Here is a 26587-nt window from a genome sequence, read left to right as displayed (position 1 = left end):
CTCTTCATTCCAGGGTTTTTCTTTATTTTTTAAACTATTTTCTACATTGTAGAATCAGAGTGAAAACATCAAAACTATGACAACACGCTGGTTGACTTGAAAACATACAAGACGAACTGGCACAGAGAGTCAGGAGACACAGTGATAAATACACTGGGGAACATCAGCGACACCTGAAGGGTGTGGAGACAATCACATGAACAGGTGAAACTGATCAGGGCGTAACACCAAAAAGTGTATAGTATGTGTGAGAACACCTTCAAGACTGTTGGAAAAGCATTCCAGGTGAAGCTGGTTGAGAGGATTCCAGCTGTCGTCAAGGGGTGGCTGCTTTGAAGAATCTAAAAGATATTTTGAATTGTGTATCACTGTTTTGGTTACTACATGACTCCATATAGTATGTGTTGTTTCATATTTTAGATGTCTTCGCTATTATTCTACAATGTAGAAAATAGTAAAAATAAAGAAAAACCCTTGAATGAGTCGGTGTGTCCAAACTTTGGACTGGCATTGTATATTTATTTTATTTAAGACACACATATCCTCCTCTACTTTCTCTTCCCCTCTGACTGCATGTGCTGCTGCTGCAAGGAGGGAGGCGTTGCCTAGGCAAAGTTACATCACCTTGTGGACTCCACGTTACAGCAGAAACGGACTCAACTGCACATATGCCCAGCCGTCCAGTCTTTAGTCAGCTGTCGGTTACTCGGTTATACGATAATTGTGCCAGCCCTAGTAATGCTTCTTATATTAAAAACCCAGTAATATGTTCCATCCTGCCTTCTGTTGTTTCACTTCTGTTCTTGGCTAAGTGTAATACACAAATGAAATGCCCTGGCTGTGTTTTGACCATAGAAGATATGGATGCCTGTGATTTGATCTGAAGGGCACAGTATGGCTTGACAACTCCAGCTGAGCCTCAAATAATACATACAATATTTCACTTAAATCATGTGATTCCTAAGCGTATCGCACCCAGGTTACATGTTCTTCAGTGTGATAGACCAGTGTGTTTTCTCCTGATCAACTTGTTCAGATGTTGGACCATGAATCAACCCTGTGCCCCATGATGTTCACTGTATGACTGTGTGTGACTGTGTTTGAGTGTGTGCAGTATCTACTAACACCCTGGCCATGTTAATGTTAATTCACCTCCTTGGAGGCCGTGCCCTTGAATCCAATCAGACAGAGCCATGGAGTGAAAGGGAGGAGTGAAGGTTGATGAGAAGAGCAAGCAGGGAAACATGTTTCCATAGCAACTGGTAGCAGTGAGTATAACTGTGTTAGAGAGGCATGAGCAGCAAGCAAATTCCCATCCACTGGCTCCCTCCCTAACTGACCCTTTTTGATGTAGCCAACTAACTGCACTGTCAGATTAGCTTTGGGAGGCTAATGTTTATTTTAAACCTGTGAGAGATCAGTGCAGTGGTTTGATTATTTTGTTAAAAAATGAAACCATTTGTAAAATTCTGTAGAGTTCACTTCAAACACTAGCGATATTGTTTCTTTGCTGGTTTGCAGTGACAAATGAAAGTCAGTAGCTACAAGCTTATATAACACTGAGTTGTTTGCTGCACAGCTAAGTAACATAATTGCCCCAAAAAACTGTTGAATGGATCATCATCCACACAATTTCAATTGGTGTCTTGTTAATTGATTTGTTTGAAAAGCCACCCAGAGGGAGGTTTCATCCTCCTCGCCCTGCTGCTTTGTGATGAGTTGTGTCCCAAATGGCACCCTGTTCCCTATATAGTGCACTACCTTTGACCCGAGCCCAATGGGTGCCATTTGGAACGCAGCCATGGAGTTCTGTGGATTAGAGTTTGTTTGCCAGACCAGTCCTACAGACTGAAGATACTGTCCGGTGAATCTGTCTGTCCCTGTCCCTGACCTGTATGTGTAAAAGGAGGCAGTGAGGCACATAGATAATATGATTAAACCCAGAGCACACACCGCTAGTGGAACAGGACGGGAGGAGAGCTCAGTGCAGAATCGTAATAACAACATAACTAGGGCCTGTATTCATGAAGCGTCTCAGAGTAGTAGTGCTGAATCTGATCTGGGATTAGTTTTTGTCACGTGTGCTACCTCTCTGGCCTCTAGGTCACCAGGCTGCACGTTAAGGCGCACACCTGTCACCATCATTATGCGCATTAGCGGAATATGACACCTGGACTCCATCACCTCCTTGATTACCTGCCCTTTTTATGTCACTCCCCTGCGACATACTTTCCCCAGGTGTCATTGTTTCTGTTTCTTGTCTGTGCGTTGTTCGTGGTTCTTGTTTTGGTTTATGTTGTGGTTTTCCATTAAAACACTCACTCCCTGAACTTGCTTCCTGATTCTCAGCGCACACCGTTACAGAATGACGCCTCACCAAAGGGAAGCATCAGGGAGTTTTTTTGTATATATTTCATTATATTTCAATCTCTTTTTTTCATTTTGGAATTAAATATACAATGCAACCCGCTTCACCCAATGTGGTACGAATCTGCTATTCTTTTAGACCTTATAACTGGAACCTCCATCAGAAGCTAGCCAGCTAATTAGCTACTAGCTATTTAGTCATTGTTAGCCACTGCTAGCTGTCTTTACCTTTAGCTCAGACTCTAGCTGCTTTAGCCCGGATAATACCTGCCAGTCTGCACAGCGCGATATCAGTCTTGAGCATTTTGGACTGCTTTTTTCCCCCACTACATCACCGGATTCCTGCCGCAAGCTCTGGACCATTACACCGGATCCTCGCAGCTAGCTAGTTGCTACCGAGTGGCTATTGTGGCTAACGCCCTTGCACCAGTTATCCTCAAGCTAGGCCCATCCCTCGGCTAGCAAACGAAGTACACCAACTACAATACCTCTCTTGCCAATTGGCCTGGACCCTTTGTCGACACGGAGCCCTGCCGATCCATCACTGCTGGTCTACTGACATAGTTCGGTTGATGTGCTCTCAACCGGCCTCTGCGTTGTGGATGTTGGTGATGATCCATCTGCTAGCCCCGGCCCGCTAGCTTCCTGAACGCCGTGTCTCCCGCTCGCCTAGCATAGTAATCGACTACCGAACGGCTCCCTGTTTCATCTATTGCTGCTCATTGGACCCTATGATCACTCGGCTACACAGCTGATGCCTGCTGGACTGTTCATTAACACGGTATTTTGTTTCTGTCGGCCCCAGCCTCGTACTCAGGCCCTGTGTATAGCTAACTGACCTTCTCTGCCCATTAATCTTGATTTAACCGTTGTTGTTGTCCTAGCTGTTTACCCGTTGTCCCAATCAACACCTGTGATTGCTTTATGCCTTTCTCTAATGTCAATATGCCTTGTATACTGTTTAGGGCAGCTCTCATTGTTTTATTTTACTGCGGAGCCCCTAGTCCTGCTCAACATGCCTCAGATAGCCCCCTTGTCCCACCCACTACACATGCGGAGACCGTACCTAGCTTAACTGGCACCTCCAGAGATGCAACCTCTCTCATTGTCACTCAATGCCTAGGTTTACCCCCCACTGTACTCACACCCTACCATACCCTTGTCTGTACACAATGCCCTGACTCCGCGCCCAGAAATCTGCTCCTTTTATTCTCTGTTCCCAAAGCACTAGACGACCAGTTCTTATAGCCTTTAGCCGTACCCTCATCCTACTCCTCTGTTCCTCTGGTGATGTGAAGGTTAACCCACGCCCTGTGTGTCCCCAGGCGCTCTCATTTGTTGACTTCTGCAACCGTAAAAGCCTTCGGTTCATGCATGTTAACATTAGAACCCTCCTCCCTAAGTTTGCTTTATTCACTGCTTTAGCACACTCTGCCAACTCTGATGTATTACCCGTGTCTGAATCCTGGCTTAGGAAGGCCACCAAAAATTCTGAAATGTACATCCCCAATTACATCATTTTCCGTCAAGACGGAACTGCAAAAGGGGGCGGAATTGCAATCTACTGTAGAGATTGACAGAACTCTGCAGGCTTACTATCCATGTCTATGCCCAAACAGTTCAAAATCCATCTCTCCAGAAATAAATCCCTCACTGAATTGATTGCCTCCCATCTATCGTCAGAGTTCGTACTGCTAGGTAGGTGACCTAAATTGGGATATGCTCAACACCCCAGCCGTCCTACAATCTAAGCTAGATGCCCTCAATCTCACACAAATTATCAAGGAACCTACCTGGTACAACCCCAAATCCGTAAACATGGGCACCCTCATAGATATCATCCTGACCAGCTTGCCATCTAAATACAGCTCTGCTGTTTTTAACCAGGATCTCAGAGATCATTGCCTCATTGCCTGCGTCCGTTATGGGTCTGTGGTCAAACCCCCACCCCTCATCACTGTCAAACGCTCCCTAAAACACTTCAGCAAGCAGGCCTTTCTAATCGACTTGGCACGGATATCCTGGAAGGATACTGACCTCATCCCGTCAGTAGAGGATGCCTGGTTGTTCTATAAAAGTGCTTTCCTCACCATCTTAAATAAGCATGCCCCATTCAATAAAAATAAAAAACAAGAACAGATATAGCCCTTGGTTCTCTCCAGACTTGACTGCCCTAGACCAGCACAAAAACACCCTGTGGCCTACTGCACTAGCTTCGACTAGCCAACGCGATTTGCAACTTTTCAGGGAAGTTAGGAACCAATACACATAGTCCGTTAGGAAAGCAAAGGCAATCTTTTTCAAACAGAAATTTACATCCTGCAGCACTAATTCCAAAAAGTTTTGGGGCACTAAAGTCCATGGAGAATAAGAGTATCTCCTCCCAGCTGCCCACTGCACTGAGACTAGAAAACACTGTCACCACTGATACATCCACGATAATTGAGAATTATAATAAGCATTTCACTACGGCTGGCCATGCTTTCCACCTGGCTACCCCAACCCCGGCCAACAGCTCTGCACCCCCCGCAGAAACTTAGCCCAAGCCTGCTTCTCCTTCACCCAAATCCAGACAGCTGATGTTCTGGAAGAGCGGTAAAATCTGGATCCCAACAAATCAGTTGGGCTATACAATCTGGACCCTCTCGTTTGTCCCTCCCCAAAAAATATATTTAAAAAAGAAAAGTGAAATAATTATCCCGCGACCCAACTGAACCCCTGCTGTGACCCGCAAGTGAGTCCTGACACACAGTTTGGAAACCACTGGCCTAGACTTTCTTCCTAGTACTAAATACTGAAGTTTATGGGCCTCTCAAAGAGGACAAACACCATGGTAATCATTAGATCATTTCCATTCTCTATAGGTTATATTTATATTATATACACACACACACACACAAACAGGATGCCACCATCCTATGCTGCTGCTAAGTAACAGAGGGATCCGTAAGGGAATGTGGGATCTTGGAGCGGGGCATCAAGGAACTTGCCCTTGAGAAATAGAAAGAGGAAAGAAACCCTTGGGCTACTTTACTCCCTCCTCAGTTCCTAGTATGAAGGAGGGACACTGTGCCAGTGAATTGATCAGCCACTGCTGCAGAAACCTTTTGCAGAGCTCATTGTTTCAGTATAACAGGATACAAAGTAATATATTTATTAATTTTCTGATATAAACTAATCCCTCCTCTTTCTAATATAGGATGGAAATGCATGTAGGGCTTATTAGGAATGGAGATGCATTTTTTCATAGAGCCCTACATTATTACAGACTGCCAGCTGTAAACTATGGGCTGTATGATCAGGCTGGATCCAAATGTGTCAATCCCCATAGCTATTGTGATATGTCACACTGCCAAGTCATCTTGTGTTGGGATTCTTCCCATGTTACTGTTTTACAGTGTCTCTGTTCTGTACCTGAAAAAAGCTCTTACTGTACTTTGCCTAGATTTCCCTGAAGGCTATGAAGCTTAGCCAAGCCATCACTGTTAACAATCTACTACATCTCCACATTCTCAGAGTCTGTGGACATGGGTCAATAGAACAAGTCTTAATTTGTTGTCTGGGAGAGCAGGACTAGAATTGTTGATGATAGGCTAGATCTCCAAAAATGTGTATGCTACCCATGGGTTTGTATACTAGATTACATTATGAACACAGTTATATCCATAACAATGCTAATCGGTTATACATGTCTCAAAGATCACGCACTCCTTTTTCCTCACTCCTCTCTCCTTACTACTCTCTCCTCACTCTTCTCTCCTTACTACTCTCTCCTTACTACTCTCTCCTTACTACTCTCCTCACTCCTCTCTCCTTACTACTCTCTCCTCACTCCTCTCTCCTCACTCCTCTCTCCTTACTACTCTCTCCTCACTCCTTTCTCCTTACTACTCTCTCCTCACTCCTCTCTCCTTACTACTCTCTCCTCACTCCTCTCTCCTTACTACTCTCTCCTCACTCCTCTCTCCTCACTCCTCTCTCCTTACTACTCTCTCCTCACTCCTCTCTCCTTACTACTCTCTCCTCACTCCTCTCTCCTCACTACTCTCTCCTCACTACTCTCTCCTCACTACTCTCTCCTCACTCCTCTCTCCTTACTACTCTCTCCTCACTCCTCTCTCCTCACTCCTCTCTCCTTACTACTCTCTGCTTACTACTCTCTCCTCACTCCTCTCTCCTCACTACTCTCTCCTTACTACTCTCTCCTCACTCCTCTCTCCTTACTACTCTCTCCTCACTCCTCCTTCTCATCACGCCTCTCTCTCCATCTCTCTCTCTTTTCCCCTCTATTTCTCTCTCTGATGGGAAAGGCTCTCCTGATTTACAGCGATGAAAGGCTTTTCAATTTGAAGGAAATCTTAGATCAGCCAGGCAGACAGTATTTTCAGTGCAGTCAGTGAGGACTCACTGGGATGGTTTTATCTTTTTAATCATCCATTTCTTGGTATGGCCCTAATACAAGCCTCTTGTTTTATATGGAAGGGGGGTTCCTATTAAAGGGATAGTTTGGGATTTTGGCGATGAGGCCCTTTATCTACTTCCCCAGAGTCAGATGAACTTGTGGATACCATTTTTATGGATGTGCGTAGTTTGAAGGAAGTTGCTAACTAGCATTAGCACAATGACTGGAGGTCTGTAGACTTTAATTTATTTGAACTGTTGGTAGGAAAACAATTAGTATGCCCTCAATTCAGCGATCTCTATGTAGTGGAGCTACTGTAAACTGAGAACTCAAATCAAATTTTATTTGTCACATACACATGGTTAGCAGATGCTAATGCGAGTGTAGCGAAATGCTTGTGCTTCTAGGTCCGACAATGCAGTAATAACCCACGAGTAATCTAACCTAACAATTCCACAACAACTACATTATACACACAAGTGTAAAGGGATGAAGAATATGTACATAAAGATATATGAATGAGTGATGGTACAGAACGGCATAGGCAAGATGCAGTAGATGGTATAGAGTACAGTATATACTAATGAGATGAGTAATGTAGGGTATGTAAACATAAAAGTGGCATTGTTTAAAGTGGCTAGTGATACATGTATTACATAAAGATGGCAAGATGCAGTAGATGTTATAGAGTACAGTATATACATATAAGATGAGTAATGTAGGGTATGTAAACATTGTATTAAGTGGCATTGTTTAAAGTGGCTAGTGATACATTTTTGTCCTTGATGATCTTTATGGCCTTCCTGTGACATCGGGTGGTGTAGGTGTACTGGAGGGCAGGTAGTTTGCCCCCGGTGATGCGTTGTGCAGACCTCACTACCCTCTGGAGAGCCTTACGGTTGTGGGCGGAGAAGTTGCCGTACCAGGCGGGTGATACAGCCCGACAGGATGCTCTCGATTGTGCATCTGTAGAAGTTTGTGAGTGCTTTTGGTGACAAGCCAAATTTCTTCAGCCTCCTGGGGTTGAAGAGGCGCTGCTGCACCTTCTTCACCACGCTGTCTGTGTGGGTGAACCAATTCAGTTTGTCCGTGATGTGTACACCGAGGAACTTAAAACTTACTACCCTCTCCACTACTGTCCCGTCGATGTGGATAGGGGGGTGCTTATTAGAGTTTGCAGTTTAGAAGTATTTAAATGTGTGAGAAATCACAACTCTGGGTAGACGACAGCAGTGTTTCTGTACATCTATTAGTGCGATGGGGAATTGGGGGTGGTACTATGTGCAGTGTAGTGGTACTATGTGCAGTGTAGTGTTGCACGTTATACCAGTACCACGGTAATATCACAATACTAAAACATCATGATACTTATAATACCAACATTTTAGAATACCATAGTACTGTTTCTACTGATCTAAAGAACCTGCTGGTGCCTGTTATAAAATGTTTATAAAGTCAGTTTTGTTTATAAATTCCGTTGAATTTAAGCAACAGCCACTAGTTTATTATATGCGCAGGCTCAATAATATCCACTTCAATTTTATTTGCATATCATGTCATGTGTGGCAGCTGTAATCAGCCAGCTGCATTCCCTACCAGCCCTCACTCACCTGCATCTCTCTGTCCGGTCTTCATGCACATCTATTCCTCCATCATTTCCAAAAAAAGTAATTTAGCGTGAAGGCAAGCAGGGATACAGACCCAGATGAGTCTTCTGTTGTTGGAATTATACATGTTACATTGCTCGGTCTGCGCATTGCTCCAATGTTGATACATTCAATCTCCTATTATAGGATCACAGGCCAGTCTGAGTAGACTTTGCAAGTTCACTGTCATGCAGCCTCTAAGTGCCAGAGAGGGAAAATGGAGCACCAATTTGATATAATTTCACAAACCATGTCGCGGGCCATTTTAAACTAATCCTGGGTTGCTAATTATTGGTTTGATAATAAAACAACGTTGTTCAGTAATGTCACCTAGCTAGCTAACAACCTGGTAACTTGACAATAGGTTTAGGAAAATGTGATTGGCACAGGAAGAAAGGAAAAAAGTCTGCTACTCATGAGATGTGCTTCAACCGTAGGATTCATACAGGCCAAATGTAAGCCTAAACTATATAAAATATACATTTATTTCTGGTGCTTCTTAAATTCTGTTTGGTGCCTAACATTTTAAAATTTGGGAGCAGTGTGTATATGTGTGGGAGAGGGAGTGGTGTATGTGTGTGTGTGTGAGTGTGTTTGAGACAGAGAGTGTAAGGAAGTGAGGAAGAGTGTATGTGTGTCTGTGTTAACTCAAGAGTAAAGAAGGTTTAATGCAGTGTTTTTCCCCTTACTGACAGTGTTTTCTCCTTACTGCCACAATGACATGCAGATCATTATGCAGTGTTTTCTTCTTACTGCCACAATGACATGCAGATCATTATGCAGTGTTCCCCCCTTACTGCCACAATGACATGCAGATCATTATGCAGTGTTTTCTTCTTACTGCCATATTGACATGCAGATCATTATGCAGTGTTCCCCCCTTACTGCCACAATGACATGCAGATCATTATGCAGTTTTCCCCCTTACTGCCACAATGACATGCAGATCATTATGCAGTGTTTTCTTCTTACTGCCACAATGACATGCAGATCATTATGCAGTGTTCCCCCCTTACTGCCACAATGACATGCAGATCATTATGCAGTGTTCCCCCCTTACTGCCACAATGACATGCAGATCATTATGCAGTGTTCCCCCCTTACTGCCACAATGACATGCAGATCATTATGCAGTTTTCCACCTTACTGCCACAATGACATGCAGATCATTATGCAGTGTTTTCTTCTTACTGCCACAATGACATGCAGATCATTATGCAGTGTTTTCTTCTTACTGCCACAATGACATGCAGATCATTATGCAGTGTTTTCTTCTTACTGCCATATTGACATGCAGATCATTATGCAGTGTTCCCCCCTTACTGCCACAATGACATGCAGATCATTATGCAGTTTTCCCCCTTACTGCCACAATGACATGCAGATCATTATGCAGTGTTTTCTTCTTACTGCCATATTGACATGCAGATCATTATGCAGTGTTCCCCCCTTACTGCCACATTGACATGCAGATCATTATGCAGTGTTCCCCCCTTACTGCCACAATGACATGCAGATCATTATGCAGTTTTCCCCCTTACTGCCACAATGACATGCAGATCATTATGCAGTGTTTTCTTCTTACTGCCACAATGACATGCAGATCATTATGCAGTGTTTTCTTCTTACTGCCATATTGACATGCAGATCATTATGCAGTGTTCCCCCCTTACTGCCACAATGACATGCAGATCATTATGCAGTGTTCCCCCCTTACTGGCACAATGACATGCAGATCATTATGCAGTTTTCCCCCTTACTGCCACAATGACATGCAGATCATTATGCAGTGTTTTCTTCTTACTGCCACAATGACATGCAGATCATTATGCAGTGTTTTCTTCTTACTGCCATATTGACATGCAGATCATTATGCAGTGTTCCCCCCTTACTGCCACAATGACATGCAGATCATTATGCAGTGTTCCCCCCTTACTGCCACAATGACATGCAGATCATTATGCAGTTTTCCCCCTTACTGCCACAATGACATGCAGATCATTATGCAGTGTTTTACCCTTACTGGCACAATGACACGCAGATCATTATGCAGTGTTTTCCCCTTACTGCCACAATGACATGCAGATCATTATGCAGTGTTTTCTTCTTACTGCCATATTGACATGCAGATCATTATGCAGTGTTCCCCCCTTACTGGCACAATGACATGCAGATCATTATGCAGTTTTCCCCCTTACTGCCACAATGACATGCAGATCATTATGCAGTGTTTTACCCTTACTGGCACAATGACATGCAGATCATTATGCAGTGTTCCCCCCTTACTGCCACAATGACATGCAGATCATTATGCAGTGTTCCCCCCTTACTGCCACATTGACATGCAGATCATTATGCAGTGTTTTCCCCTTACTGCCACAATGACATGCAGATCATTATGCAGTTTTCCCCCTTACTGCCACAATGACATGCAGATCATTATGCAGTGTTTTACCCTTACTGGCACAATGACACGCAGATCATTATGCAGTGTTTTCCCCTTACTGCCACATTGACATGCAGATCATGTCACGCCCTGACCATAGTTTGCTTTGTATATTTGTTTGGTCAGGGTGTGATCTGAGGGGGCATTCTATGTTGTATGTCTAGTTTGTCTGTTTCTGTGTTTGGCCTGATATGGAGGCAGGTGTTAGTCATTGTCTCTGATTGGGAACCATATTTAGGTAGCCTGTTTTGTCAATGTGGGTGATTGTCTATGTTAGTTGCTTGTGTCAGCACATTTTGTATATAGCTTCACGGTCGTTATTAGTTTATTGTTTTGTATAGTAATGGGAATCAGCAGCGATGTCAGGATTTCTGGACATGGGAGCGAGATCTGGACTGTGTCACTACTTGGGAGGAGATAGACAGGTGGGCGGTCGACCCAGGGAGAGTGCCGGAGGCCGCCTGGGATTCTCTGGAGCAGTGTGAGGAGGTATACCGGCGAATGGAGTCAGCACTGCGGCGCGGTAGGAAGCCCGAGAGGAAGCCCCAAAAATTTATTGGAGGGGGCAGACAGGGAGTGTGGCGAAACAAGGTAGGAGACCTGCGCCAACTTCCTGTGCTAACCGGAGAGCGAGAGAGACCGGGCAGGCACCGTGTTATTCTGTGGAGCGCACGGTGTCCCCGGTGCGGGTGCATAGCCCTGTGCGGTACATTCCAGCTCCTCGTATCGGCCCGGGCTAGAGTGGGCATCGAGCCAGGTGCCATGAAGCCGACTCTACGCATCTGGTCTCCAGTGCGTCTCCTTGGGCCGGCTTACATGTCTCCCGTCTGTCCAGAGCTGCTAGAGTCTCCCGTCTCTCCGGAGCTGCTAGAGTCTCCCGTCTCTCCGGAGCTGCTAGAGTCTCCCGTCTGTCCGGAGCTGCTAGAGTCTCCCGTCTGTCCGGAGCTGCTAGAGTCTCCCGTCTGTCCGGAGCTGCTAGAGTCTCCCGTCTGTCCGGAGCTGCTAGAGTCTCCCGTCTGTCCGGAGCTGCTAGAGTCTCCCGTCTGTCCGGAGCTGCTAGAGTCTCCCGTCTGTCCGGAGCTGCTAGAGTCTCCCGTCTGTCCGGAGCTGCTAGAGTCTCCCGTCTGTCCGGAGCTGCTAGAGTCTCCCGTATGTCTGGAGCTGCTAGAGTCTCCCGTCTGTCCGGAGCTGCCAGAGCCGCCAGTCAGCCAGGAGCTGCCAGAGCCGCCAATCAGCCAGAGCCGCCAGTCAGCCAGGGGCTGCCAGAGCCGCCAGTCAGCCAGGGGCTGCCAGAGCCGCCAGCCAGCCAGGGGCTGCCAGAGCCGCCAGCCAGCCAGGGGCTGTCAGAGCCGCCAGCCAGCCAGGAGCTACCCTTCAGTCCTGAGCTACCCTTCAGTCCTGAGCTACCCTTCAGTCCTGAGCTCACCCTCAGACCCTCAGTCCGGAGCTCACCCTCAGTCTGCCCCTCAGTCCGGAGCTGCCCCTCAGTCCGGAGCTGCCCCTCAGTCCAGTGGGGCCCTTTAGTAGGGTTGCCAGTCCTAGGTTGGAGGCGAGTGTCGCCGTTCCTAGGAGGCCACAGAAGCGGACTAAGACTATGGTGGAGTGGGGTCCATGTCCAGCTTCAGAGCCGCCACCGCGGACAGATGCCCACCCAGACCCTCCCCTATAGGTTCAGGTTTTGCGGCCGGAGTCCGCACCTTGGGGAGGGGTACTGTCACGCCCTAACCATAGTTTGCTTTGTATGTTTATAGGTTTTGTTTGGTCAGGGTGTGATCTGAGTGGGCATTCTATGTTGTATGTCTAGTTTGTCTGTTTCTGTGTTTAGCCTGATATGATTCTCAATCATAGGCAGGTGTTAGTCGTTGTCTCTGATTGGGAACCATATTTAGGTAGCCTGTTTTGTCATTGTGGGTTGTGTGAGATTGTCTATGTTAGTTGCTTGTGTCAGCACATTGCGTATATAGCTTCACGGTCGTTGTTCATTTATTGTTTTGTTCAGTTTACTTCGTGTTTTCGTCATCCATTAAAATGAAGCATTCACACCACGCTGCGCTTTGGTCCGCTTCTTACGACGATCGTGACAGATCATTATGCAGTGTTTTCTACTTACTGCCACAATGACATGCATATCATTATGCTGTGTTTTTCCCCTTACTGCCACAGTTACATGCAGATCATTATGCAGTGTTTTCTCCTTACTTCCACAATGACATACAGATCATTATGCAGTGTTTTACCCTTACTGGCACAATGACATGCAGATCATTATGCAGTGTGTTCCCCTTACTGCCACAATGACATGCAGATCATTATGCAGTGTTTTCCCCTTGCTGCCACAATGACATGCAGATCATTATGCAGTGTTCTCCTTTTTGCCACAATGACATGCAGATCATTATGCAATGCGTTCCCCTTACTGCCACAATGACATGCAGATCATTATGCATTTTCCCCCTTCCTGCCACAATGACATGCAGATCATTATGCAGTGTTTTACCCTTACTGCCACAATGACATGCAGATCATTATGCAGTTTTTTCTCCCTTACTACCACAATGACATGCAGATCATTATGCAGTGTTTTACCCTTACTGGCACAATGACATGCAGATCATTATGCAGTTTTCCCCCTTACTGCCACATTGACATGCAGATCATTATCCAGTGTTTTCTCCTTACTGCCACAATGACATGCAGATCATTATCCAGTGTTTTCTCCTTACTGCCAGAATGACATGCAGATCACTATGCTTTTCCCCCCTTACTGCCACAATGACATGCAGATCATTATGCAGTGTTTTTCCCCTTACTGCCACAATGACATGCAGATCTTTATCCAGTGTTTTTCCCCTTACTGCCACAGTGACATGCAGATCATTTTGCATTTACTGTATATTCCTTCCTCCAGTCAAATCACAGGTAGGCCTTTACAAACATGAGCAAATCAGCTATTCTCTGCAGTATTCTATTGTCTACTGAATAATGTGAAGTTAAATTCAATGTGTTGTATTCAATGTGAATTTCAGCGATAGGTTTTTTAGTAGCACATGCATAGAACGTTTAGAAAATGGGAAACGCGTCCTCGGGACGGGGCAAACAGGACGCTACGCCGCTGATCCGCCTCCCTTCGTGGTATCGCTAAACTACTCGGTATCGGGATATTTGGCCTGGTATCGTATCATTTTTTAAATGTTGGTATCGTGACAGCACTAGTGCTATGTGGAGGAAAAATATTTTGGGACTCTCATTATTCTGTCGTCGCCGTGTGTTTGCCATGTAGTCCATGCATCAGGAGACGAAAAGTGTTGTCATGCATGAATAATCTTAACAGTTGCTTTTAGTAGATTGATAATGTTGAGGCAGAGCGCTATCATGCTATTTCCATGTTGGCAGTTTGGACAAGCTTCTCTGCTCCACTCCAGTGGTATTTCCTTACAGTAGTGAAAGGGAGGGAAGCTGCTAATGGATTATTGAGCATACACATAACCATTGGCAGTATCCATAACCAAAACTATACACTGCCCTGTTGTGAAGGGGATGAATTTCTTGCAAGTGTCAAGGCCGTCGTCGGAATGAGACCAAGGTGCAGCGTGGTCAGCGTACATTTTATTTTATTTGTAATGTCGCCAACAAAAACAAGAAAACAAAACGACGTGAAGCTTACAATGGCATTAGTGCCCCTAACAAAGACAATTTCCTACAAAGACAAAAGGGAAAAAGGCTGCCTAAGTATGATTCCCAATCAGAGAGACAACAATAGACAGCTGTCCCTGATTGAGAACCATACCCGGACAAAACATAGAAATACAAAATCATAGAAACCAGAACATAGAATACCCACCCCAATCACACCCTGACCAAACCAAATAGAGACATAAAAAGGTTCTCTAAGGTCAGGGCGTGACAGCAAGTGGACTTTTTGTTTTTGTTTAAATCACATGGAGTTATTGTATCACACTGTAGGCTGACAGGCATCATTGATTTCTTGGAGCAAAAAAACCGAACATATTTTTTTCAGACTCCAGTGGTTACCTTCTTTAGGTTAAAGTCTGCTGTGTTGTTGATCATTGCTGCTGGGCTGACCTTATTTCTATACAAAAACAATGCTAGCAAAACAGAGAGGAGATATGCTTGTCTGGGCCATTCATAATGGGACTCACTGGCACTGCTGAAGCAGTCCATCTCTTGTGTTCTCTCTCTCTCTCTCTCTCTCTCTCTCTCTCTCTCTCTCTCACACACACACCCCTCCATCTCTTGTTCTCGCCCTCTCTCTCTCTCACACACACCTCTCCATCTCTTGTTCTCTTGTTCTCTCTCTCTCGCTCTCTCTCTCTCTCTCTCTCTCTCACACACACACCCCTCCATCTCTTGTTCTCTCTCTCTCTCACTCCCCCCCTCTCTCACACTTTCTTATCCCTGTCTTTCTCTCTCTCTCTTTCTCAACCCATTTCTATCTCTCTCTTTCTCAACCCGTTCTCTCTCTCTCTGTGTGGGTTTGTGAAATAACATGTATCTACTGGCCACTGTGCTCAGGGATTGACTGTATACTGTATTTGGATCTAGTCTTAAAGCCCCCTATCTACTGTAAACTATAAATTGCTCTCCTCTTTCAATCTTTCATTGGTTTCAAGTTCCCATGGTCAGAGCAGGCTTTATGATAACTTACAGTATCTAGAGCCTATCTTTTGTCATGTATTAGAGACTGATCCCATCTCTCTCAGAAATCTGATTCTTCCCTTGTGGGGTGCCTCAGCAAATTGACTCCCCCTAATCCAGTCTACTGCAGCCTAGACAGCCTGACAGTCAGTTCCTTAATATCACCCATCTGGTAATAATACCCTCCGCAATTAGGCTTATTTACATTTCAAAAGCAAGCTAATCTTGCATGCACAAATGGATAACCTCCATGATACCTACCTACCGTTGTTTTTGTTTTGATGGGACATTCCGTGCTATGTGCTTATACTGGATGACCTAATCTTACTGAACATCTGTAGCTAATACTCTGCTGGTCATATGAAGCTCAGATGTTTGCACACAGAGATACAGTATGTATCACAAGGGCAAGGATTACGTGTCTCACTCTCCATCAGAAACCAACCGGACATGCATAGTTAATCTACTGCTTGGTACTTGAGGTTAGTTTTGCTTGGTTTATGACGTTTATGCTTGCCCTATATTGGAAATGACTACTTCCAGAACTCGCTATTCTTGGCGGTGGAGACCCCATTATAGCCATGCATCTTCCATATGGGCTGGCACAGACAGAGGCTCCTCAGAGAAAACTAGCTAATGCAGGAGCCCTTTTGATAGGTCAGGGCTGAGTCCCAAATGGCAGCCTATTCCCTATATAGTGCACTACTGTTGAACAGGGCCCATAGGGAATAGGGGGCTATTTGGGACGCAGACATGGTCTCATATTGGCCCTCTCACCAGGCTCCTCACAGCATCACTCGTGATAACCAGACAAAAGGCTGGTGAATGAGCCTGGTCTCGGAGGGCTGTCTTCTCCAGTCAGAAGTGGGTGGTGCTGATGGTGTGTGGGAGAAAGCTGAACGTATGAATCTATCCTGTGAAGTGGAATGAAGACAGACATTTGTTATGAGTATACTTTCTGGTGTGATGCTGTTTATTTCCAAACAGCTCTATGTAAATTTGATTTTGATCAAATCAAATGTATTTATATAGGCCTTCTTACGTCAGCTGATATATCAAAGTGCTGTACAGAAAGCCAGCCTAAAAACCCAAACAGCAAGCAATACAGGTGTAGAAGCACGGTGGCTAGGAAAAACTCCCTAGAAAGGCCAAAACCTAGGGAGAACCTACAGAGGAACCAGGCTATGAGGGGTGGCCAGAGAGAATTAGAGAGAGCATACTTAAATTCACACAGGACACCAGATAAGACAGGAGAAATACTCCAGATATAACAGACTGACCCTAGCCCCCCGACACAAACTACTGCAGCATAAATACTGGAGGCTGAGACAGGAGGGGTCAGGAGACACTGTGGCCCCATCTGACGAATCCCTGGACAGGGCCAAACAGGCAGGATATAAACCCACCCACTTTGCCAAAGCACAGCCCCCACACAAGTAGAGGGATATCTTCAACCACCAACTTACCACCCTGAGACAAGGCCGAGTATAGCCCACAAAGATCTCCGCCACGGCACAACCCAAGGGGGGGCGCCAACCCGGACAGGAAGACCACGTCAATGACTCAACCCATTCAAGTGACGCACCCCTCCTAGGGACGGCATGGAAGAGCACCAGTAAGCCAGTGACTCAGCCCCTGTAATAGGGTTAGAGGCAGAGAATTCCAGTGGAGAGAGGGGAACCGGCCAGGCAGAGACAGCAAGGGCGGTTCGTTTTTCCAGTGCCTTTCCGTTTACCTTCACACTCCTGGGCCAGACTACACTCAATCATAGGACCTACTGAAGAGATGAGTCTTCAATAAAGACTTGAAGGTTGAGACCGAGTCTGTCTCTCACATGGGTAGGCAGACCATTCCATAAAAATGGAGCTCTATAGGAGAAAGCCCCGCCTCTAGCTGTTTGCTTAGAAATTCTAGGGACAATTAGGAGACCTGCGTCTTGTGACCGTAGCGTACGTGTAGGTATGTACGGCAGGACCAAGTCAGAGAGATAGGTAGGAGCAAGCCCATGTAATACTTTGTAGGTTAGCAGTAAAACCTTGAAATCAGCCCTTGCCTTAACAGGAAGCCAGTGTAGGCAGGCTAGCACTCTAGTAATATGATCAGAATTTTTTGGTTCAAGTCAGGATTCTAGCAGCCGTATTTAGCACTAACTGAAGTTTATTTAGTGCTTTATCCGGGTCGCAGGAAAGTAGAGCATTGCAGTAGTCTAACCTAGAAGTGACAAAAGCATGGATACATTTTTCTGCATCATTTTTGGACAGAAAATGTCTGATTTTTACAATGTAACGTAAATGGAAAAAAGCTGTCCTTGAAACAGTCTTGATATGTTTGTCAAAAGAGAGATCAGGGTCCAGAGTAACGCAGAGGTCTTTCACAGTTTTATTTGAGACGACTGTACAACCATCAAGATTAATTTTCAGATTCAACAGAAGATCTCTTTGTTTCTTGGGACCTAGAACAAACATCTCCGAGTTTAAAAGTAGCAAAACAAAAATTGTCAGAGATTAAAAGCCTGACAGCCATCCATTTCCTTATGTCTGAAACACAGGCTTCCAGCGAGGGCACTCTTGGGGCTTCACCGTGTTTCATTGAAATGTACATCCGGTGTCATCCGCATAGCAGTAAAAGTTAACATTATGTTTTCGAATGACATCCCCAAGAGGTAAAATATATAGTGAAAACAATAGTAGTCCTAAAACGGAACCTCGAGGAACACAGAAATGTACAGTTGTTTTGTCAGAGGACAAACCATTCACAGAGACAAACTGATATCTTTCTGACAGATAAGATCTAAACCAGGCCATAACTTGTCCGTGTAGACCAATTTGGGTTTCCAATCTCTCCAAGAGAATGTGGGGATATATGGTATCAAAAGCAGCACTAAGGTCTAGGAGCACGTGGACAGATGCAGAGCCTCGGTCTGATGCCATTAAAAGGTAATTTACCACCTTCACAAGTGCATTCTCAGTGCTATGATGGGGTCTAAAACCAGACTGAAACATTTAGTATACATTGTTTGTCTTCTGGAAGGCAGTGAGTTGCTGCACAATAGCTTTTTCAAAAGAAAAGCACAGCTATCCTCGGCGTAAGGCGATCGTTCTCCTGTATATTAGGAGTACAGCGACTGCAATTAGATGGCATCATGTTAATGTTACTACTTAGCTTCGGCTGGTGGAGGTCCTGACGAGTGAAGAAGTGAAGAAGTTGAATGAAAAAACATTTGAGTGAGGGAAAAACTAAAAATATAAATGGTAATTAAAAAGTAAAAAACGTAAAGTTGTCAGGTAGCAAAGTAAGGTTAGCAACACAACGCACAGCAGAACGTCAACAAGTCTGTAAAACACACATTTTTATGTGTCTTAAGTTATTCTTCCAAGTGTGTGAATTACCCATGGGATTCATCATAATTAAAGCTGCGTTATAAGTAGGGTGTTTTCCCCATAGAATTGATATGAAGTTGATTGGCACAAGGTTCTTCCAAGGGTAGGCTACACAGTTTGTGTAACCATTTTGCTTTTATGCTGCTTGTTGTCTTAACGATTCCACGATACTTTGTGATAACTAGCCCAATCTGATGATGTATGGTTCTTCGCTATCTAGAGGTCTATAAATCTGAAATCAGAGCTGAGTTGACAGTGTTACAAATTAGAAGTGCCATTTCCAGAATGTTATTTCTCTGGGTTGATGAATTTGGATTATATGGTTGGTAGATAACATCTCACATCAATCACCTCTGATGCAATCAGATATTTTATAGGAAATGTCCAACAAATACAGATTGATATCCAGGCTGTATCACATCCGGACGTGATTGGGAGACCCATAGGGCGGCGCACAATTGGCCCAGCGTCGTCCAGGTTTGTAAATAATAATTTGTTCTTAACTGACTTGCCTAGTTAAATAAAGGTTAAAAAAATGATGAAATATGCCGCAGTCCTACAGTAAGGGGTTTGCCCACTCTTCTTAGCACATTACTATCACTAGGGAGATGGTTGATCTGTATTCCCTTGTCTTTAATAAAGCCTTGTTCACACTACAGGCCTTAATGCTCAAATCAGTTTTGTTTTTCAAATCTGTTCTGGTATTCTGACTGTTCAAACAGCAAGTTACAAGTGACTAAATCGGATTTATGTGTTCAGACTGACATGGCTACTGTCACGTTCTGACCATCGTTCGTGTGTGTTTTCCTTGTTTTAGTGTTGGTCAGGACGTGAACTGGGTGGGCATTCTATGTTGGATGTCTTGTTTGTCTATTTCTACGTCTGGCCTGATATGGTTCTCAATCAGAGGCAGGTGTTAGTCATTGTCTCTGATTGGGAACCATATTTAGGTAGCCTGGGTTTCACTGTGTGTTTGTGGGTGATTGTCCTTAGTGTCCTGATGTCATTGTTCTGTGTTAGGTTTCACAAGTATAGGCTGTTTCGGTTTTCGTTAAGTTTATTGTTTTGGTAGTGTTTGTGTTTAGTTTGTTTCTTCATTAAACATGGATTGCAATAGACACGCTGCATTTTGGTCCGACTCTCCTTCACATACAGAAAACCGTTACAGAATCACCCACCACCAACGGACAGGCAGCAACAGCAGCGTAAAGAGGAATGGACATGGGAGGACGTTTTGGATGGCAAGGGCTGTTACACTTGGGAGGAGATACTGGCTGGAAGAGATCGCCTCCCATGGGAACAGGTGGAGGCACTTAGGAGAGCAGAGGCAGCCGGAGAGAGGAGCCGGCGATATGAGGGAACACGGCTGGCAAGGAAGCCCGAGAGGCAGCCCCAAAAATTTCTTGGGGGGGGGGGGATAACAGGGAGTATGGCTACGCCAGGTAGGAGACCTGCGCAAACTCCCTGTGCTTACCGGGGGGCTAGAGAGACCGGACAGGCACCGTGTTATGCAGTGGTGCGCACGGTGTCTCCAGTGCGGGTGCATAGCCCGGTGCGGTATATTCCAGCTCTGCGTGTCGGCCGGGCTAGATTGAGCGTCGAGCCTAATGCCATGAAGCCGGCTCTACGCAGCTGGTCCCCAGTGCGTCTCCTTGGGCCGGCTTACATGGCACCAGCCTTGCGCTCGGTGTCTCCGGTTCGCCTGCATAGCCCAGTGCGGGCTATTCCACCTCGCCGCACTGGCAGGGCGACCGTGAGCATTCAACCAGGTAAGGTTGGGCAGGCTCGGTGCTCAAGAGCTCCAGTGCGCCTGCACGGTCCGGTCTTTCCAGTACCACCTCCACACCCCAGCCCTCCGGTAGCAGCTCCCCGCACCAGGCTTCCTGTGCGTGTCCTTGGCCCAGTACCACCAGTGCCAGCACCACGCATCAGGCCTACAGTGCGCCTCGCCTGTCCAGCGCTGTCGGAGCCCTCCTCTCCAGCGCTGTCGGAGTCTCCCGCCTGTTTAGCGCTGTCAGAGCTTTCCGCCTCTACAGCGCTGCCGGAGTCTCCCGCCTGTTCAGAACTGCCAGTCTGCAAGGAGCTGCCAGTCTGCAAGGAGCTGCCAGTCTGCAAGGAGCTGCCAGTCTGCAAGGAGCTGCCAGTCTGCAAGGAGCTGCCAGTCTGCAAGGAGCTGCCAGTCTGCAAGGAGCTGCCAGAGCTGCCAGTCAGCATGGAGCAGCCAGGGCCGCCAGTCAGCATGGAGCAGCCAGGGCCGCCAGTCAGCATGGAGCAGCCAGGGCCGCCAGTCAGCATGGAGCAGCCAGGGCCGCCAGTCAGCATGGAGCAGCCAGGGCCGCCAGTCAGCATGGAGCAGCCAGGGCCGCCAGTCAGCATGGAGCAGCCAGGGCCGCCAGTCAGCATAGAGCAGCCAGGGCCGCCAGTCAGCATGGAGCAGCCAGGGCCGCCAGTCAGCATGGAGCAGCCAGTCAGCATGGAGCAGCCAGAGCAGCCAGTCAGCATGGAGCAGCCAGTCAGCATGGAGCAGCCAGAGCTGCCAGTCAGCATGGAGCAGCCAGTCAGCATGGAGCAGCCAGAGCTGCCAGTCAACCAGACTCTTCCAGATCTGCCAGACAACCAGACTCTTCCAGATCTGCCAGTCTACCAGACTCTTCCAGATCTGCCAGTCTACCAGACTCTTCCAGATCTGCCAGTCTACCAGACTCTTCCAGATCTGCCGGTCTACCAGACTCTTCCAGATCTGCCAGTCTACCAGACTCTTCCAGATCCGCCAGTCGACCAGACTCTTCCAGATCCGCCAGTCGACCAGACTCTTCCAGATCCGCCAGTCGACCAGACTCTTCCAGATCCGCCAGTCGACCAGACTCTTCCAGATCCGCCAGTCGACCAGACTCTTCCAGATCCGCCAGTCGACCAGACTCTTCCAGATCCGCCAGTCGACCAGACTCTTCCAGATCCGCCAGTCGACCAGACTCTTCCAGATCCGCCAGTCGACCAGACTCTTCCAGATCCGCCAGTCGACCAGACTCTTCCAGATCCGCCAGTCGACCAGACTCTTCCAGATCCGCCAGTCGACCAGACTCTTCCAGATCCTCCAGTCGACCAGACTCTTCCAGATCCTCCAGTCGACCAGACTCTTCCAGATCCTCCAGTCGACCAGACTCTTCCAGATCCGCCAGTCGACCAGACTCTTCCAGATCCGCCAGTCGACCAGACTCTTCCAGATCCGCCAGTCGACCAGACTCTTCCAGATCCGCCAGTCGACCAGACTCTTCCAGATCCGCCAGTCGACCAGACTCTTCCAGATCCGCCAGTCGACCAGACTCTTCCAGATCCGCCAGTCGACCAGACTCTTCCAGATCCGCCAGTCGACCAGACTCTTCCAGATCCGCCAGTCGACCAGACTCTTCCAGATCCGCCAGTCGGCCAGACTCTTCCAGATCCGCCAGTCGGCCAGACTCTTCCAGATCCGCCAGTCGGCCAGACTCTTCCAGATCCGCCAGTCGGCCAGGATCTTCCAGATCCGCCAGTCGGCCAGGATCTTCCAGATCCGCCAGTCGGCCAGGATCTTCCAGATCCGCCAGTCGGCCAGGATCTTCCAGATCCGCCAGTCGGCCAGGATCTTCCAGATCCGCCAGTCGGCCAGGATCTTCCAGATCCGCCAGTCGGCCAGGATCTTCCAGATCCGCCAGTCGGCCAGGATCTTCCAGATCCGCCAGTCGGCCAGGATCTTCCAGATCCGCCAGTCGGCCAGGATCTTCCAGATCCGCCAGTCGGCCAGGATCTTCCAGATCCGCCAGTCGGCCAGGATCTTCCAGATCCGCCAGTCGGCCAGGATCTTCCAGATCCGCCAGTCGGCCAGGATCTTCCAGATCCGCCAGTCGGCCAGGATCTTCCAGATCCGCCAGCCGGCCAGGATCTTCCAGATCCGCCAGCCGGCCAGGATCTTCCAGATCCGCCAGCCGGCCAGGATCTTCCAGATCCGCCAGCCGGCCAGGATCTGCCGGATCCAACTACCTGCCTGAGCTTCCTCTCAGTGCTGAGCTTCCTCTCAGTGCTGAGCTTCCTCTCAGTGCTGAGCTTCCTCTCAGTGCTGAGCTACCCATCAGTCCCGAGCTACCTCTGTCCCGAGCTGTCTCTTAGGAGGGTCACCTATCTAGGGACGCTAAGGAGGTGGACAAAGACTATTATGGAGTGGGGTCCACGTCCAGCGCCAGAGCCGCCACCGCGGACAGATGCCCACCCACACCCTCCCCTATAGGTTTAAGTTGTGCGTCCGGAGTCCGCACCTTGGAGGGGGGGTACTGTCACGTTCTGACCATCGTTCGTGTGTGTTTTCCTTGTTTTAGTGTTGGTCAGGACGTGAACTGGGTGGGCATTCTATGTTGGATGTCTTGTTTGTCTATTTCTATGTCTGGCCTGATATGGTTCTCAATCAGAGGCAGGTGTTAGTCATTGTCTCTGATTGGGAACCATATTTAGGTAGCCTGGGTTTCACTGTGTGTTTGTGGGTGATTGTCCTTAGTGTCCTGATGTCATTGTTCTGTGTTAGGTTTCACAAGTATAGGCTGTTTCGGTTTTCGTTAAGTTTATTGTTTTGGTAGTGTTTGTGTTTAGTTCGTTTCTTTATTAAACATGGATTGCAATAGACACGCTGCATTTTGGTCCGACTCTCCTTCACATACAGAAAACCGTTACAGCTACGCTAGTTGACATAGTAGTGGCGAGTTTGTGTGCACTCAGAAGTTGTAGTGTAGCATCTAGCAAGCTAAGGTGACAACAATGCCTGCCATGGAAGTCTCCCTGTTGCTTTGAATGTTCAAAATCATAGTGTAAGAACATTTTTAAAGCCTCAAAGATACTCCAACTTTCAAAACGAGTCGGTTTTGGTTAGCCACAGCAGTTAACTAGCTTACTAGGTAGCTGTTTAGCCTGCCATTACATTCCCTCATTGTTTGTAAACAATTAACAAGCTAGTTAGCTACCACATGTTCTTGTCAAATTGTCAACAGTGTAGCTACAAAGCAACAAGATATACCAAATAACAGTCTAGATATCACTTAAGGGCAGATAAATCAGATATGACCATTCAGACACGACCATTCAGACACAGGTCACTTGGCCAGGAATCTGATTTATATCTAATTTCAAACCACCTAGGAAGGTGGTTTGAAACATCTGATTCCATGTGCTTTTTGCCTATTTAGACTGCAGGAAAAATATGAGATTCTAATAAGAAAATGGATTTGAGTCACTTCAAACTACCTCTGTGAACAAGGCTTTACTCTGCAGGTGTCAGCCAAGTGCATAGTCTTACCGTGGTCTTACCAGTCAATAAAATAAAGTCTCAATCGATCTGCCAGAGGTGCTTCTCTGAGGCCTGAGCCATGGCTTGGAATAGATTTCTGTGTTGAAACGATTGATTTTGTTTCTCCCCCTTGGCTCCTCCACTGTCAATAAGAGCAGTAGAACTTACCTACCTGCATGCTAACTTACCTACCTACCTGCATGCTGAGATGGAGGCTACTGTATCACCTTAGGCATGGACAAAGTACTTTCTCTCTCTCTGCAGCCAGTTCTCTCTTTGCTGTGTTTTGTTTACCATTTTATGTTTTCTACTGGTTCATCCGAGCATGGTGTACAGTAGGATGTTGCTGGTGTGGAGGCGTGGAGGCGTCCAGGCCAGCCTCCCAAATGGCACCCTATTCCCTATATAGTGCACTACTTTTGACCAGAGCTACTAGCCCTGGTCAAAAGGTGCTATCTAGAACCTAAAAGGGTTCTTCGGCTGTTCCCATAGGAGAACCCTTTTTGGTTACAGGTAGAACAGCGCTGCAGACATAAGCTTTAATATCATATGTCATTAATGAAATGTTCTCTCTACACATACACATGCACACACACACACGCACACAGGCACACACACACACACACACACACACACACACACACAAACTTAACACTGCTTTCATGTTCTCCTCTGTCCCTATTTTGTTCTCTTTTCAGTTTGTCTGGAAGTGGAGATCACTCCCACCCAGGGAGAGATCAGTGTCGGAGAGTCCAAGTTCTTTCTGTGTGAAAGTAAGCTTGCCCCTCTATCATTATACTGTAGTAGACTACTGCCTCTTGGAAATGTTTGGATCCCATTGTGCAGTACTGATTATACACTGTGACCTTTTGTGTCCTGTCCTGATATGCTGTGTGTAGACCACAGTTGTCAAGCCACTAGACAGGAACAAGGTAGCTGTAACCTTCTCTAGGATAACGGAGTACTAATACCTAATAAGGTGTATAGGTTGTTTCCTAGGTTGATAGCCTTCTATTTGGCTCTTTATTTGTCTCATTTAGAGATTCAACATTGTGATAGCGAAATGTTTAATCCTAATGATTCTAGTTAGATACAAAAACAAACACATGTCTCATGTCTCTGTGCAGTTGTTGGGGTAGCAAAGGAGATTGACTGGTATTCTCCGAGCGGGGAGAGGATAGAGCCCAACAAACCAGAGATCACCGTAACCCGAAACGACGAGTCCTCGTCCACACTCACGCTCTACAAGGCCGGGGTGGACAGCGCTGGGACCTACAAGTGTCTGGCCACCAACGGAGACCAGTCAGCAGAAGCCACCGTCAACGTCAAGTTCTACCGTAAACTGCTCCTCCTTCTTTATTCTCTAGGGATGTGTCCAAAGGGGCAACCTAATCCCTCCCTATAAGGTTCACTACTTTTGACCAGAGTCCCATTGGCCCTGGTCTAAAGTAGTGTATTATTTAGGGAATAGGGTGCCATTTGGTACGCAGGCTAGATGTCCAGTTCAAAACCAGTGTGTGTTTGTATTATGACATAGTATAAAAACTCATAGGGATGTCCTGATCACAGAGCGTTAAATTGTTATATTAAGAACCCTAAGCTGAAATGTTCTTAACCTTCAGTATAGTTATGAAGGAAAAGCTCTAACTTTTTATTGAGGGCTTGAGGGACAAATATCTTTATTTTCTGTTTTTCAGCTGGAGATGGATTTTTCATCAGTTCAATAAACCCCTCCAAAGCCCATTAAGACCAGGCCTAATGTCTGTTGTGCATGTCTTTTGACTAATGGTTTCTATAGCTAAACACTGCCAAGCATCAGCAGTCCATCATCTAAACCCTTTATGGTTTCCCACTAGGCACAACATGCTAATGTGTTTAGAATAAAGGCAGTTAAGAGGCTGAGGTGTAGGGGGAAACAGTTAAATGAACCCATTGCTACGTCTCAAATAGCACCCTATTCTCTATGTAAGTGCACCCTATGGGCCCTGGTCAAAGCTAGTACACCACGTAGGGAATAGGGTGCCATTTGAGACACCCCCATTATGTTCTTCATGGTTTTAAATGGTTGACTAACATTCTTGTATTTTGTCTTGTAGAAAGGATCACCTTCAAGAACGCCCCCTCCCCCCAAGAGTTCAATGAAGGGGACAACGCCAACATTGTCTGTGACGTCATCAGCTCCCCTCCCCCCACCATCATCTGGAAACACAAAGGAGTGAAGATTCAGATGGAGAAGGATGGTGAGATAGATGCCATTTAGCCTGGAGTAGGGTTGCACAATTCCAGTAACTCACAGGTGGAAAACCTGTGAATTTTGGTAAAGTTATCAGAATTGTATAATGCTAAAGGGTTCCTATATTTTTGCTGTTTCCTTTTTCCACC

General features: G+C 46.5%; 1 protein-coding gene across 7 annotated transcripts in view; it reads left to right on the top strand.

The window, feature by feature from the left end:
* The window catches only part of LOC139382193 (neural cell adhesion molecule 1-like), a 118905-nt gene that overhangs the window by 60300 nt on the left and 32018 nt on the right, over positions 1-26587 (top strand). For all 7 annotated transcript variants that reach the window (XM_071126066.1, XM_071126060.1, XM_071126067.1 and 4 more), the window contains exons 2-4: positions 24904-24978; positions 25333-25542; positions 26302-26445. In XM_071126066.1, coding sequence (XP_070982167.1) covers positions 24904-24978; positions 25333-25542; positions 26302-26445 — 429 coding nt within the window. The remainder of the gene's footprint in view (positions 1-24903; positions 24979-25332; positions 25543-26301; positions 26446-26587) is intronic.

The sequence above is a fragment of the Oncorhynchus clarkii genome, chromosome 24 (genome assembly GCF_045791955.1).
Source record: "Oncorhynchus clarkii lewisi isolate Uvic-CL-2024 chromosome 24, UVic_Ocla_1.0, whole genome shotgun sequence".
Classification (NCBI taxonomy): Eukaryota; Metazoa; Chordata; class Actinopteri; order Salmoniformes; family Salmonidae; genus Oncorhynchus; species Oncorhynchus clarkii.
Note: the sequence above shows the minus strand (reverse complement) of the source record. Positions and strands in the feature narration are given on the sequence as shown.